The sequence below is a fragment of the Hetaerina americana genome, unplaced genomic scaffold, assembly GCF_022747635.1.
Source record: "Hetaerina americana unplaced genomic scaffold, ioHetAmer1.1.p SCAF_8, whole genome shotgun sequence".
In the NCBI taxonomy this organism is placed as follows: domain Eukaryota; kingdom Metazoa; phylum Arthropoda; class Insecta; order Odonata; family Calopterygidae; genus Hetaerina; species Hetaerina americana.
Genome location: NW_027287427.1, coordinates 500,043 through 514,928, shown reverse-complemented (window position 1 = coordinate 514,928; position 14,886 = coordinate 500,043). Strand labels below are relative to the sequence as shown.

General features: G+C 44.7%; 1 protein-coding gene across 1 annotated transcript in view; it reads right to left on the bottom strand.

Annotated features, from left to right (window-relative positions):
* Positions 1 to 14,886, bottom strand: part of LOC139697917 (ankyrin repeat and BTB/POZ domain-containing protein 2-like) — a 108,840-nt gene that overhangs the window by 53,821 nt on the left and 40,133 nt on the right. The window contains exons 2-8 of the mRNA XM_071596778.1: positions 10,904 to 11,578; positions 5,684 to 5,699; positions 5,507 to 5,596; positions 5,209 to 5,269; positions 3,026 to 3,149; positions 661 to 830; positions 484 to 576 (exon numbers count right to left, since the gene is read on the bottom strand). Of these exons, the coding sequence (XP_071452879.1) occupies positions 484 to 576; positions 661 to 830; positions 3,026 to 3,149; positions 5,209 to 5,269; positions 5,507 to 5,596; positions 5,684 to 5,699; positions 10,904 to 11,578 (1,229 nt within the window). The remainder of the gene's footprint in view (positions 1 to 483; positions 577 to 660; positions 831 to 3,025; positions 3,150 to 5,208; positions 5,270 to 5,506; positions 5,597 to 5,683; positions 5,700 to 10,903; positions 11,579 to 14,886) is intronic.

The following is a 14,886-nucleotide window of genomic DNA, read 5'->3' as shown; positions in this document are numbered from 1 at the left end:
CAAAGTACTATCTTTTGATAATAACTGCTATTTTAAGATCATTAAAGAAAAATTCACGATCAAGAAAAAACACTTAGCAGTAAGTCCTTCCTCCAGGCTCTCAAGAACTATAGATGAGTAACATCCATATATACACAGATAAAACATAAAAGTTAGAACAATTCAGTAAATACAAATTTGTAATTTATTATGTGTAATTCCATACAATAATTTTATTTACTCCTCCTGGTAACTATATATATATATTAATGAATAATTGATACTAAAATTTCACTCACCACTCTAATGTGATTGTCATGAAAAATCAGCATATATTTGTTTATAATTCATTTCTATGACAACATTATATTATGAACAGACCTATCCTTTGAGATACCCTCACGAATGCATCAAAAGATTTCAGGCATCACCCGATTATTAATCAAGTGTGCTGCCCTTCCCCATCACATGCCCAGATGGGGGGGAGCCAGGCACCAAGCTCACCTGTTGTGCGAGTCAACCCAGACAAACTCGTCTGCGGTGGTGACATTGGTGTTGATGGTCTCCAGAGACGAGTGGCGCATCAGCCTGCGCACCAACCCCCCACCTCCTCCTCCACCACTGCCAGCAGGGTGCATCATCATCATGCCTCCCCCTCCACTCCCAATGCCGTGGTGCGGGGGCTCACTTTCGCTGCCACTCATCGACGAGTAGGTGGAAGTTGAGTACGATGCCCTTGAGCCCCTCGACCGGAGAGTCAGCTGCTCAATCGCCATCTTTATGTCTTCAAGACCGCCCCCCGTGCCGGTGGTAGACATGCCAGTGCCATTCGAGGAGGACACCCACTCCAGCTGGAATGGAAGACTCCATCACTTTTATGCCCTCAGGGAGGATGGGAAACAGCACACAGGGGCGTGGCGAGCAACCAATAGCCAAGGCCATTGGCACCACTGGTGAGGCGAGACAAGGTGCAATCAACTGAGGTCATTCTCACCATTGGATGGGTGGTGGTAATGTATTCATTCTATGTAGGGCTTTGAATGGGGAAGAGGAGAAGAGTGGAAGGAAGGAGACATCAACATCAGAACAAGCCCACTCTTATAAGTAAAGGCACCTGCCGTTTAATGTCCCAACTGACAGATAGCATACTCAACATTTTTTGTGACTCTTTCTCCCCCCCTCTCCATCCAAGGAGAGGTCTGAATGCCTCCTCAAAATTCTCCCATCACCAGGATTTGAACTAGTGTACTGCCTTCACCCCACAAGGAGACCCAGGTCGCTGGCTTCTCAAGGTTTTTTCAGTAGTATCCTGAACCCAACCTGGAGTGCTATGTGGAGGGGACGGCTCCTGGATTACTATGCCATCCATCCAAAGGGATATTATACTTTGGAACCCTTGGAACCTTTCATTATTAAGAGAAGGCTGATGCCAATGCCTTCACCCTTCCTTTTCCCAACTTCTAAACATCCTACTTTCACCAAATTACTCTCACCTTTCCCTTATGGTGCAAATAACATCAGCTGCACATCACCTCCCTCAATACCTATCGATGGCAATTGGGAGGGTACCCCTTGGTGGACTAGGTTCTAACCAGGGTCTGAGCAGGCCCCTTGCAGCCAAATGCCTGCCACCTTAACGGTTTTGAGCTTTGACATTAAGTCTGAGTGGTAAAGGGAGGTAATAATTGATGCATTGGTACAGTCATTAAAGAAATTATTGTGAAGAGAGGCCAATGCAGGAGAAGGTTTGCATGAGGCATGGCGATTGTTAATGTGGATGCTGAGGGGTGTTGTGCACTGCCCAACGTAGGAGGAGGGACAAGTGATGATTGCAGTTGAGTTGGTGGATTATATTGTGGGATGTGCATGAGGGAGTAGCGTGGGAGTAGAGAATTGGTAAGTTGAGAGGCGAGGCAAATGGCAGTGAAGATGGAGCATATTTTGCATTTTGGTCGATTGCAGGGCCTAGACATACTTTTCACAGAAACAAAAGGCTTTGCTGGTCTAATGACTAAGCTGCCATTGCTATTGTTGCACAAGCAGTCAGCGCTAATTTCACTTATTGGTTCACCTCACTTTCTCAGTTTTTTATTGAACAAAGGATATTCACATTTTGTTTACATGAGGAGTTGTTCACCTCATGAGAACATTCAAATGTAAAATAAAAGAGTATTGAGTACAACAAATATAAAGGTTGGGTTCCAAGACAACAAAATTTAATGAATTGTATCATTAAATCAATCAGTTTATGTTTTCCTTACTTTGATTTGATCATTTATAGACCACATAGAATTGAGTGTTCATGATTTGAGAGGAAGGATAACATGGTGTGCTTAAAGCTACTTGATTTAAAAGAAATAGCTTACTAAATGTAAATAAAGTGACTTTAATATGCCTTACCACATTTATACCTGTATTTCATGACATACGACTATACAAGATATATGAGCAAAAAAAGCTTTAATGCTTTCACCCTCGAGGCTTGGCTTTGCCTTGGTCTGGATGAAAACAATATCGAAACAATTGACCAAAGAGAACAAAAACATGTCTATATGCTAAACACATTCAAGAAACATTAAATTCATAAACAAATCTCTATATTCTTGAGGATATCCTCAAGAGCTCTGAGGGAGGTAAAAAAAAACAAGAAATAAAAAATATTCTCACTTGCATTTACATGATTATGATAGTGTGTTAAATTTTAAAAGTCTCTGCTGGTGAAAACAAAATGACCCCCTTGATCATATTTTTTGCTGGCTAACACTTTCCATATCATGGTTTTCCTATGCAGGACAGCTGACAATTTCATAAGTGTATTACTACCCAAATGATATGCGCTCATGTCAGGGGAAAGAGTATGTTGGGTGCCTGCCAATTGAAAATCAATGATGACCATTCCATGATGGCATAGTGAAAATCCATTGATGACCAGTTGCTTCCCATCACTTGTGTGTGTGTGCGCCAGGGTCTGAGCATCGGAGAGTGGTAGCTGGTTGGTTATGTTGGTGGGTTACGTCCTCTACTGCCACTACCCTCCTCCCCTCACCTTGGCAGGTGTGGCACGATGCCTGCTTCTTCCGGATGCCCCTTTCCTTCCTCCACCACTGCTGGTGCTACCTCCACTGCTTCCTCGAGGTGGATTCTGCAGCAGCATCACACTCGCCGAGAGTCTGCTTGATGGGGAAGAAAGAGGATTGGTGGGTCAAAAAAAGGACTCTAATTTCAGCAGTAATCTCCTCCAATAGAGACTCAGATCATCAATTAATGGCCGAGACTCATGAAGTGGGACTCATGCAGTTCAGAACATTTCTTACACCTTACTTAACTGACTGCCTTTAAAACATAAAAACAACATCATTATAATATGGCAATATCCCTTCTCTCTATGATCTACAGGTGATATAATCCAAGACTGATAGTGCTGGCATTCAGTGCCAGTATAAAGGCATACTTAGAATCATTCCCAACAAACATTAAATATCACTTTAATGGACTTTCAACAGCCTTCACTTTTTCTTAAATTATTTTAGATAATTTTGTATTAGGGCGCTATCACACAGCATAATGAACCAACCATCTTGGATTACCTTTTTGTTTTGTAGAAAATATGAGTCTGAAGAATGCATATTTTTCTTAAGGGTTGAACAGAAGATATCACTCATAATAAAGGAAAATTTTAATATAAAAAGACAAATAATATTAATTTGTTTTCCTTTGAGCATGTGCAAAAGAAATATTTGTTTATTATTTGAAGACTGATTCTCATTTTTCTTGAATAACAGTGAATTTGTGATCAAATCAAACATTTTCCATTCTTGACTTTTTCATTGAATCAAATATTTAACATGTTGTAAAAGTGAAATATCACAGCGTCTGATTTATATCAAAGCCAGGAAAATGAAATACAAAAGTTTTACTAACCTACCCCTGACTTCAAAATGTCTGTATTCATATCAAATGATGAATCTATAAGTCTTGGGCATTGGCACCTTCTTTCACTGTAACCAGAAACTGCACTCTCACCTAATAATACAATCTTTGCACTGTATGTTTTCTTTACACATCTTCCCTCAGCAACTGTCACAAAATCTGTTGAACTAGCAACTGCATAAAATGGGGAGCATTTTTAACTAGTTTTATAGGAAAAGAGAATAAATCACATGCTCAGTTGTCTAAATCCTCACTCAAGAAATGTCGGCTTCAGAAATTGCAACAGTACTCTATGGGCTGCGTCCAAAATCTCTGCATCCCACCCTAATCATCCGTTCCCTTGGGTTGAAACCAAGATGGATGGCTTGGGAAGAGTTTAAATAACTTTTTCAATGTTGTTACTGGACTTAACTGATTGTTTTTCAATTGGAAGGAGACACTTCCTCAGTAATGGCAACTCTTTTCTCTTATCCTTTTCAAAAAACTTGTCATAGTCTCAACAGGAAATTTGGCTTTGGGATTCTGGATTAATGGCAATTTGGCCATTATTGCGCAGTGAGGTGGATATGTTATTCTTGGTTTAGCGATGAAGCATCTTCCCATTCTTCTTGATTACCAGATTACCATAATCAAACTCTTTCAACTGAATCTTATTTGCCATCACAATATTGAACTTTTTGAATGGAGGAAAATTAAAAGCAATCCATTTTAGGCAAAAGGACTAATGAGTTTACATTCATAATGAGAAGTGGGAAGGAGTTGGATTAATACATTGGATCATTTTGCTGCAGCTCAGTGACTTAAAACACAACAGAAATTTAGGTGCATCAGCAAACATTTACACAGACCACATGCATAGTCATGGTAACACTAAATCAATGTTATCTCATTCTGTCTACTGTGTGGAATTTCCATGGGCTCACCACCACTGAAAATTCTCTTGGAAACTAAATTATTTCCCTGACAGTGGTTGCAAGGGTGACTGCAGAAGTGGCAATGACTTTGATATTTTAATAAAACATGCTCAAAAATATTTATCAAATACAATAATTTTTTCCATTTGAAAATGTGTTGAGATGAACTTTTGAGTGCATCATGTATATTTGGATTGCTGAATACCCAAAATTTTCAAAATTAAGAATAACAGATGTAGGTAGGTATTCAAGTGTTTACAGTTTTAAATGGAAATCGTCACCAAAACTGAGCATTTTTTAAGCCATTGACCAAATGCACGGTGGTCACCGGTTGAGCACTAGGACATTGGCCAAAAGGTGTGTGTTTGAGCAAGCAAGGGTTTACCTGTCGTCCTCAGGCACAGCGTGCAGCGCGGATCGGTAGTGGAGGTGGTGGCGGGAGGCGGGTGGTGGTGGCCCCGCGAGGAGGGCCGCAGGGCCGTTGGAGGCAGAGGAGGAGGCCGCGGAGGAGGACTCGGCCGAGGGCGGTTGTTGGGCCACCGGTGGCGCGGGGGGCGGCGCACCCCCGGGGGCCATTGGTGGTGGCGGGGGGTTGCCGGGCGCGGATTGGGGCGAGGGGTAGTAGGGGGAGGAGGCGAGGGGCGGTGGGAGGGGGGGCGTGGGGGAGGGGATGGAGAAGGGGGTCGGGGCGGGCGAGGAGGAGGACGTTCGCCCGCCGTCCGACATGCTGGCGTGGCCCGAGGAGCGGTTCTCGTCGGACGAGGAGCCGCCACCGCCGCCTCCACCACCTCCGCCGACGACCACGACCGCCGCCGACATCCCCCCTCCCGCCGAGGCCGCACCCCCGCTGCTGCTGCCGAACGAGTCCTGGCGCCGCTGCGAGAAGAGAAGAGAGGGGAAGGTCACTTCCGGAAGCCACAGGCATCAAATACGAGCTCGTGATAAAATTAGTGCATTAAAATTCAAACCACAGCAATGAAACCGTAGATTGGTTTGACGGGTAGGGGAGGGGGAGATCAATTAATAATAAGCACTATACGGATTGTTAAAGTCCATTTCGTGAGCATTCTGCCATTGTCCAAGAAGATCTGGTACCTTAAAAATCACAAAACTCGGGTGAACCTGCAGTCGGTCAGAGATGTCACCCGAAATCTGACCAGGACCCTCCGGTCAGTAGCCCAGCGTTCGACCACTCAGTCCCCGAAAGAACTACGTATAAGGGGCGGTGGTTCCTTTCCTTATCGCATTCGGTTTCCCAAGGAGATCTAGCACTCATCTTCAGGCACACTTCGGTCAATCTAGAGGGTCCAATGTCACCAGGAACCCACCCTTTTCACTTAGCTACCATGTCCTGCTACATTTCAATTTAATGCTTCAATTGTTGGGGAAAATTACTACCCTTAGAGCACCTACCCTATCGAAAGGAGTTCCCTACATTCCTGCTGGAAATCCACAATAAATTTTCTCAATGAATTTCATGGATATCCGAGGGAGTCTTCCAAGGAACGCTTTGATTTCGGCGGGAGAATAGAGTGCTTTATAGTGGTTATCAATGGAAGATATTTGGTAGCAGTCCAGAATAACATGCTGGGATGTATACTGTAGAGGTCCTTTAGCATGGCACGTGATGGAGGCAGTCCAACGGCGTTATCGGATGGATTGCCGAGAGCTTAGCTCAGCGTTGATAGCGGTTAAGGGTCATCCGCCATGACCAGGGAAATGTGTGATGGCGGGAGAGGGTGACGCGTAAGTGAAAATTTCAATGCTGACAGTGTCACTCAGTGGATTGGTGCTATCTGAACGGACCATTGGGGAAGCAGAACAAAGAAGAGCAGAAGAAACTTTAAGACAAGGTGCTGAAGTGGCTAAATAAAATAAAATAAGTAGACGAAGCATAAAATGGAAATTAAGAAAACAATCAGATCGGCCGGCCGCATAATTTTGAGATATTTATTCAATTCGTTGGGAATATATGAGGAGAGAAGTATCCAAGAAACTGATCTAAGGGTTACATGCGTAGAGCAAATAGAGTGAGATCGATCACGAAAGACTATATGAGAATTATTAGATTTGGATATGGGAGATTGCCTTTCCCTGAAGTACAACCTTGGAATGGTGGAAGGGCTTGTGCGTTCCGAAGACCCCTAGAGCTGTGCTGGAGGGAATAATGATAATTGCTCCTGGTAGGATCACTCATACCAGATAGGTCGAAGGTTAGGAGCCAGACGAAAGGTAGTCCACGCAGCGTCTGTTCCTCAGTGAGGCGGCCGCAAAGGCGTCTGACCCAAGTGGGGCGGCCATTGAGTGATGTAGTCTCGTTAAAAACATTACTAAAGAAGGCAACGGGAAAACACCTCGATTATCATTCCACTGATTTTCATGATGGACGCTACAGAGAATATGAGTCCTGGCAACTACGGGACTCGGCCCAATCGGCCGTGTGTCGTGCCCGATAGCGGGAGAGGCAAGACTTCCGTGGTCGTCATCTCACGAAACCTTTGCAAAGCAAAAGCGACAGTAGCAGGACAGAAGCTGCAGAAGAAGAAAATCGAATCAGAACAGGAACTTGAAATGTTAGGACAATGTTAATGACAGGAAAATTAGAGAATATAAAGCGAGAGATGGGAAGAGGAGACAAAGAATGTTAGGTCTATGTGATGTGAGATGGAAGAATAGCGGGGATTAATGGAGCGATAGGTATAGAGTAATATACAGCGGTGGGGACTAAAGCCAGCGAGGGGTTGCCATAATATTTAAGAATAAGGCAGAGGGAAGCGTGGTCAACAAAGAGCAAGTAACGGATAGAATATTACTAGAAGAAGAGAAAGCAGACCCGACGAACTTGGTCATTGATCTGGTATACATGCCACCGAGCAACCATAAGGAAGAAGAGGGATATACGATCAGCTAGAGGACACAATCGCGTGTCACAGGGAAACATTTGATAGTGATGGGGGATTGGAATGCGAAGGTAGGAGAAGGAAGAGATGGTGAAGAGGCGGGGGACTACGGTTTAGGTACGAGGAATGACTTCGGGGAGACAGCAGTTGAATTCTGCAGGAGACAGGTTTTAATCATTACCGACACTTGCTTTAGACACCACAAAAGACCTAAGTATACATGGAAAATCGGAGGTGACCGTGAAAGGTATTAGTTATATTATTTTATGATTAGGCACAGATTTAGGAACAGCGTGATCAATTCACACAGTTTCCCGGGATCGGATACGGACTAAAATCACAATTTAGTAGTTTTGAATTGGAGCGTTCGGTTCAAAATGGTAAGACAGGGGCTGCGGGTTAGGAAATGAAATATAGAAATATTAACTAGGTTGACAAGGGAGGAGTACCATCAGGCTGTAGAGAAAATCATGAGTGAAGAAACGGAAATAGGTAATATCGAGGAAAAATGGGAATATACCTAAAAAGGATATCGATTGCCGCAAAAGAGACTTTAGGAACTGTTAATTAGAAAAGGACAAGGAAACCATAGATCAGGGATGAGGCGACAAGAATGATAGACGAGAGAAAAAAGATTGAATAATTTAAACACAGAATTAGGCAAAATAAGTAAAAATTGTTGAATAATAAATTGAGACGAGTAACTAATAAAGCGAAAGATGTGTGGTGGAAAACGCAGTGCGAGGATATGGTATGTTCGTAGAGGAAGGGTGAAATCGGTGCTCTATGCAGGAAGGCTAAAACACTATCTGGAAGTAAGAAGGGAAAATCTGTGTTAACAGTTAGAGATGAGTTTGGTAAAATAATAGTTGAAGGAGAAAATATAAAAAAATAAATGGAATGAATATATATAGGAACTTCATTGTAAAGAACAATAGGTCAGCAAGGTTAGACATATAAAGAGAACATGTCGTAGAGGAAGATAGCTTAGGTCCAGGCATACTCGTCGATGAGATAGAAATGGCATTAAGGGAGATGAAACTAAATAAGCCCGTGGGGGTGGATAACATTCCCGCGGAACTATTGAAATGTTTAGGAAAATGTGGGAGGAAGAGGCTATATGGGCTGATTCGTAGTATTTATGAGTAAGGAATCTGGTCGGAAGACTTTGTGAGATCAGTGTTAGTTCCTATTCCGAAAAAGATGAAAGGTTCATTATGTGAGGACTAAAGGACAATAAGTTTTATATCTCACGCAGCTAAAGTTGTTCTCAGGATCATCAAAAAAAGGATAGTGTAGGGCAAATGATTACTAGGAGATGATCAGTTTGGGTGTAGCAAGGGGAGAGGTACGCGTGATGCCATTGCAGTAATGAGATTATTAATCGAGAGGAATATAGAATACAACCAGGAGGTATTTGCCTGTTTCGTAGATTTCGAAAAAGTGTTTGATGGAGCGAATAGGGAAAAACTAATGAGTAAATTGCAGAAAATAGGAATAGATTGGAGGGAGAGGAGGCTAATCCGCAACCTGTACATGTCTCATACTGCTCAGGTGCGAGTTGGGAACGGGGAGTCCGGTTGGGCAGTGTTAGGAAGAGGTTTAAGACAGGGTTTTCCATTATCATCGGGGCTGTTCACCGTATATCTAGAGGAAATGATCAAAGAGGCATGGGAAGACCTGAAGATAGGAATATAAGTCGGTGGACAATCCATATCAACAGTTATGTTTGCTCATGACCAAGCTCTGGTTTGTCAGACAGTTGAGAGGTTTCAAGCATTGCTAAGTAAATTAAATTAGATTAGAAATACAGTGCGATATATATGGAATGAGAATAAATGTAAATAAAACAAAGGTTATGTGGTTATCCAAAAAGAGGAAGGCTAGGCTAATCGTTAAAATGGGAGTGAAAGAACTAGAACTGGTGGACAGTTTACTTATCTCGGACCAAAACAATCTAAGTAGTAGGGACGTAAGGAGGAACATTGCGTCAGGCAAAGAAGCTTTAATAAGGAGGAGAGAACTAAAGACGGGGACGTTGAATAAGAATGTTAAGAAGAGGTTTGTCAAAGCTTTGATACGGTGCGTAGTTATGTACGTCTCGGGAACACGGTCAATGAAGCAGGATGGTGGGCGTAGATTGGAGGCTTCTGAAACGTGGGTGTGGAGAAGGATGAAGATGGTGAAGTGGAAAGATAGGAACACAAACGAGGAAGTGCTAAATGGTGATAGAGAAGAGGGGATTATTGTGAAAAATCATAAGGAAACAGGAAATATTAATGCAAAGGATATTATTTGGCGAATAACTGATTCCACCACATCACGCCAGAAGCTACTCAATTTGATATTGATTGGGAATGGAGTATTGAAGACTATGATAGAGCGGATAATTTTGGGCAAACGAGGAAGGGATAATGGGATAGGAATGTTGGACGGAACGAAGTATTTGGAGTTTAAGAGGGGATTATTGCAGGGTGCGATGTTGGGTTGTACTCAGGAAAGGCACGAGCATTATTTTGGTAGCCTTTGTTCATTCAGTACTGGCACAATAACATTTACGAAAATAGTTATGCAAAAGGCACAACTTGGTACGAAATCAGTGTGATTCCATTAAAATTTAAATGCACCACAATTATAAACCTGCTGATTTTTCAATAGGTGAGGGTAGATCTCACATTGTACTTAGCCCAATGGCGTGTGAAATTTAAATACACGGTATAGGGAACTAGTTCCTTTTTATTTGCTACCTGTGGTTTTCTGGGGAGAAAATTTACCAAAAACACACAGCTTGGGTGAAGTTGACGGTGTTCAGAGGTGTTCCCGAGATTCGAATCCGAACCCTCCGGTAGCAGCCTAATGCTCTACCCCCTGGACTAGTACGTTCCAGTGTATCGGTTGGTTTCTATTTTGCTGGAGGAAGAATCAAAATCTGTGAGGGGTTCCGGTGGGGCATTATTCAAAATAAGTTTCGAAAAGACTTTTATTGCGGTGAGTTTGGAACGCTCGGATTATGCATATTATCATGACGTCGTATCGTGTCTCTTGAATCGAGGCATGAGATGGATAGGTGCAACGGAATGCAGCCCCGGCCATAGTCGGGGGAGCTCAGGGGCTGAAGTCAACAACACAAATACACACACACACACTCCCAGAGTAGGGAGAGGCGCGAAGAGGGCTAACCTGCAGCAACCGCAGCTCGTCCACGCTCAAGTGGTGTGGGAAGCTCAGAATGTTGCGGCGCCGCGCCTTGGGCTTTCCCCCGCCACCTCCTCCCCCGCCAGCCCTCCCGCCCTTGACGCCCCTCGCCCCCTCGGCCGCCCTCGGCCCCTCCTCGCCCCTCCGCGCCGCCCCCTTGGGACAATCGCCCTCCTCATCGGCCTCCGGCACGCCCTCTTCTGGCTCCTCAACCCCTTCCTTCTTCGCCTCGTCGGGGGCGGAGGCGGGATGGGGTGCTGGGGGTGGGGGCGGCGGCGGAGGAGGCGGCGGAGGTGGTGGGGGCGGGTGGGCCGGTGCCTCTTGGAACTGGCCGTAGAAGTGGCAGAGGGGCGGCTGGGCGTGATGCAGGGAGGAGTGATGGGGCGGTGGGGGCGGCGGGGGGCCGTCGCCTGGGTTGCCTGTCCGGGGCCTCTGCGGCGACGACGCCGACTTTCCGGGGGCGAAGGGGCTCGGCGTGCCTAGGAGGCGCGGTGGCTGCGGGTCCCAACCCCCACCGCCACCCCTCTCCCGTCCCCGCCCCACCAGCCCCACGCCACCGCACGGGCCGCGAACCGCCGCCGCCGACCCCCCGACCCCTTGAACTCCCTGTTGCATCCCGCCCCCGCCGCCGGCCCGGACGCTGCCTCCGCTACTCCCGCCCTGGGGAAAAAGAGAGAGAGAGAGCGGGCGTTGAAGTCTCCGTCTATTCGGTCGTTGAAGTCTCCCTCGCGACCCCCTCCCCCGCATGGGCCCCCATTATAGAGCGACCAACCACCGCGGCCGCTCACGATGAGTCACTTGGGGACGTTTTTATATTTAAATTAGAGTTCGTTGACCTGGGAATGAATCCACATTCTGGCCTCATACATACCTAAAGATATAATAAAATTGGAACTATTTAGATGCATTTAACATTGGCTGCCGCCATTGTTTTCATATCAACTTGTGATTATAGAACGTTTAAATGTTACTGTTCTTAAGAGGATGCTCGTATAATTTTGCATAAAATCAACCTCTTCCGTCATAATAGGTGGTTTAAAACCTATCAGACATATAAGTTTAACTGACAGAAGTAAAGTTGGATCTTAATGGGATAAACACTAAGTAATCCTGTTTAATCTTCACACTTAAAACCAGTCACACACTGAAATTTAATCGGTATTGCAACGGCATAATGCCTCGCAAGAAGTAAAATATAATTATAAATTTGACAGCCGCACGTACCGTTATTCGCTAAGTAATAAGGTGGTTACATTTCTACGAGAGAAGCAAGAATACCTATCTTCAAATGATATGCTATCAGTTCCTACTCGCGGTGTGGTAATTTCTGCGTAAAAATTAAACGAGGGAATCATCGAAGGAAATGGAAGAACTCTTCCCGCGTTTGCGCTCAAAATGGCTAACGAAACGATTTTTCGGTAAGTGAGGGGACACGTCGGTAGCTTAAGTTTAGTACTTGGACCGAAATTGGAGAGATCCTGCTCCCACTTCCAGCCTAAGCGGATAATATTTGCGGGAGTTCCCATACTCGGTCCGCATGCACACACTTCCGCCGCGAGTCATTGTTACACCATCTTCCCCGCAGCTTCTTCGAGAATATCCTCACCGGTCCCAGTGGATGCGGGCTGATGTCCTCACCAGCCAACCCAGATGTTGTGGGCTCAATTCCCGCCTACGTGAGTTTCTTTCCACTTTGGGCTTGGATGTTTAAAAGTGTCTTCAATGCAATGTTTAGTGGATAGTTGGAAGAGGGGACGATATATATACAGTCACAATGTCGTCCCAATAAATACCTTAATTAAAGACATCCTTATAAACCAATTCCACCATTGCTCATCACTCTTCTTGCTAATCACGTAATTTGAATCTTATTTAGTTCGGAGTTTTTCTTTTGGGTGCAATTGGCTTCCATGTAAATTGCAGTCTGCATGAATGACGACTTTAATAATTTCAAGGAAGGATTTACAACGGCCAATGAGAGTGAAGTGGGGAAAGACAAGGAGTGACATGAGGGAGGTGTGAGGCTTCCCATCCTGAGAGCCCGGGTTTGAATCCCGGAGGTGGTAGGATATTTCATTGGTACCCTGATCCCTACTGTGGAGAGCACTTCAAGGGGAGTACGCCGCCCGTCCGATGGGACGTTAGATTGCGGACCCCTTGGCGCATTTAATTTATTAAACGTAGGTTGATGCCGACGCTGGGTTTCTCTCCACTCTTCCCCCACTCCCTGAACACCCTAGCCCTACCAAGTGACCCACCTAACCCTAATGGCAATAGTGAACTCAACTGCCAGTTACCTCCCCCAATAATTATTGCTAGGGAAGGGTGACGATCTAGGGGATAAGCTCCTCCCGGGGCAAGCGAAAGTGCCGCCAACATCACGGATTGGTCCCAGGGCCGCCAATCTCCGGAGGATTCTTCATCCAGCGAGCGATCGAGTTCCGAGAGTCACCATTTCTCCCTTAAATCTAATCCTCTGCCGTTCCCACTCCGTTAGTCTCCACACTTCAATATTGGTCGTCGAAAACCGTTCACAGAAATCATTCCTCGTTGGTTTTCGAGGTTCTTTTGACAAGGATGGTGATTGTTAGAAAGAGCGTCTTTGGGGTCATGAAGGATCAATCGGGCAATGATCGAGCCAAGCAAGCCAAGCCAAGTCAAGCATAATCGCCGCCAAGCTTGGCAGCGATTCTGTTTCATGGTAGCTGGCTCTCGTTGAAATGCACGTTCCCCAACAAGCCACAAGCTGTAAATGGTTGGCTTACTACAGACGGAAAATACATACACAGACACACGCATGCATACGTAATATTATACAAATAATCGATTAAATTTTATTGATGTTTTTATTAATTAATTATTGGTATACCACCGTTTAAGGTAGGTTTGGATGGCCACTAATATCATTCCCTACATTTATCACGTCCGTCTAACAAGACAAAAACTCATACCTCACTCTACGTTCTTCAATTCTGCACACAATACGAGGTCTGTTAAAAATTATCGCGAATTTTAAATTTCCGCAGGTTAAATGTATATGATTTTTTGTGGCATTATGTGTGGTAATTATATCTCTCTCTTATGCCGAAAAGTTTGGCCATTTTGAATGTTCAGTTAATTGTTGACAGCTGTTTCGCTTGGACGTGTTTTGGCTTGCCTTCCATTTTTGCCTCTTCCGAAAAATGGATCAAAGAATCTTTATTACATTTTAAGTGAAAAACGAAATTAAGTGCGCGGACGTATTCCAAATGTCGACTTTGGCATATGGAGAAGCTACCTTGGGCTGAAGCAACGTTTATCAGTGGTACAAAATGTTCTCAGAGGGCCGAGAAGATGTGAACGACGAAGAGCGTGCCGGACGCCCGAGCACGTCAACAACAGACGAAATCATTGATGAAGTGAAGAAAATAGTATTGGCCAATCGTCAAATTACCGTTAGAGAAGTTGCTAAGGACCTAAAGATGTCGATTGGCTCGTGCCATTCGATTTTTACCAATGCTTGGGGCATGACACGGGTCGCCGTGACATTCGAACCAAAATTGCTCAATTTCGTCCAAAAACAGTAACGCCTCATTAACATTTCTGATGAGGTGTTGGAATCTGTCCGCGACGACCCAAATTTGCTCCAGAGGGTTATAACTGGTGATAAATCATGGGTAAATGGTTATGACATGGAAACTAAAGCTCGATCATCCCAATATAAGCTGCAGTACGAGCCAAGACCGAAAAATGCGCGCCAAGTTCGGTCGAAAGTGAAAGTTTTGCTTGCAGTTTTCTTCGATTGCAGGGGCATGGTGCATATTGAGTTCTTGCCACAGGGTAGAATGGTATATAAGAAATATTACCTGCAAGTTATGCGCAATTTGCGCGAAGCAATCCGCCACAAACGTCCGGATTTGTAGGAGAACAAAATTTGGCTTTTGAAACCATGACAGCGCCCCTGCTCACACATCTTTACCTGCGCGAGA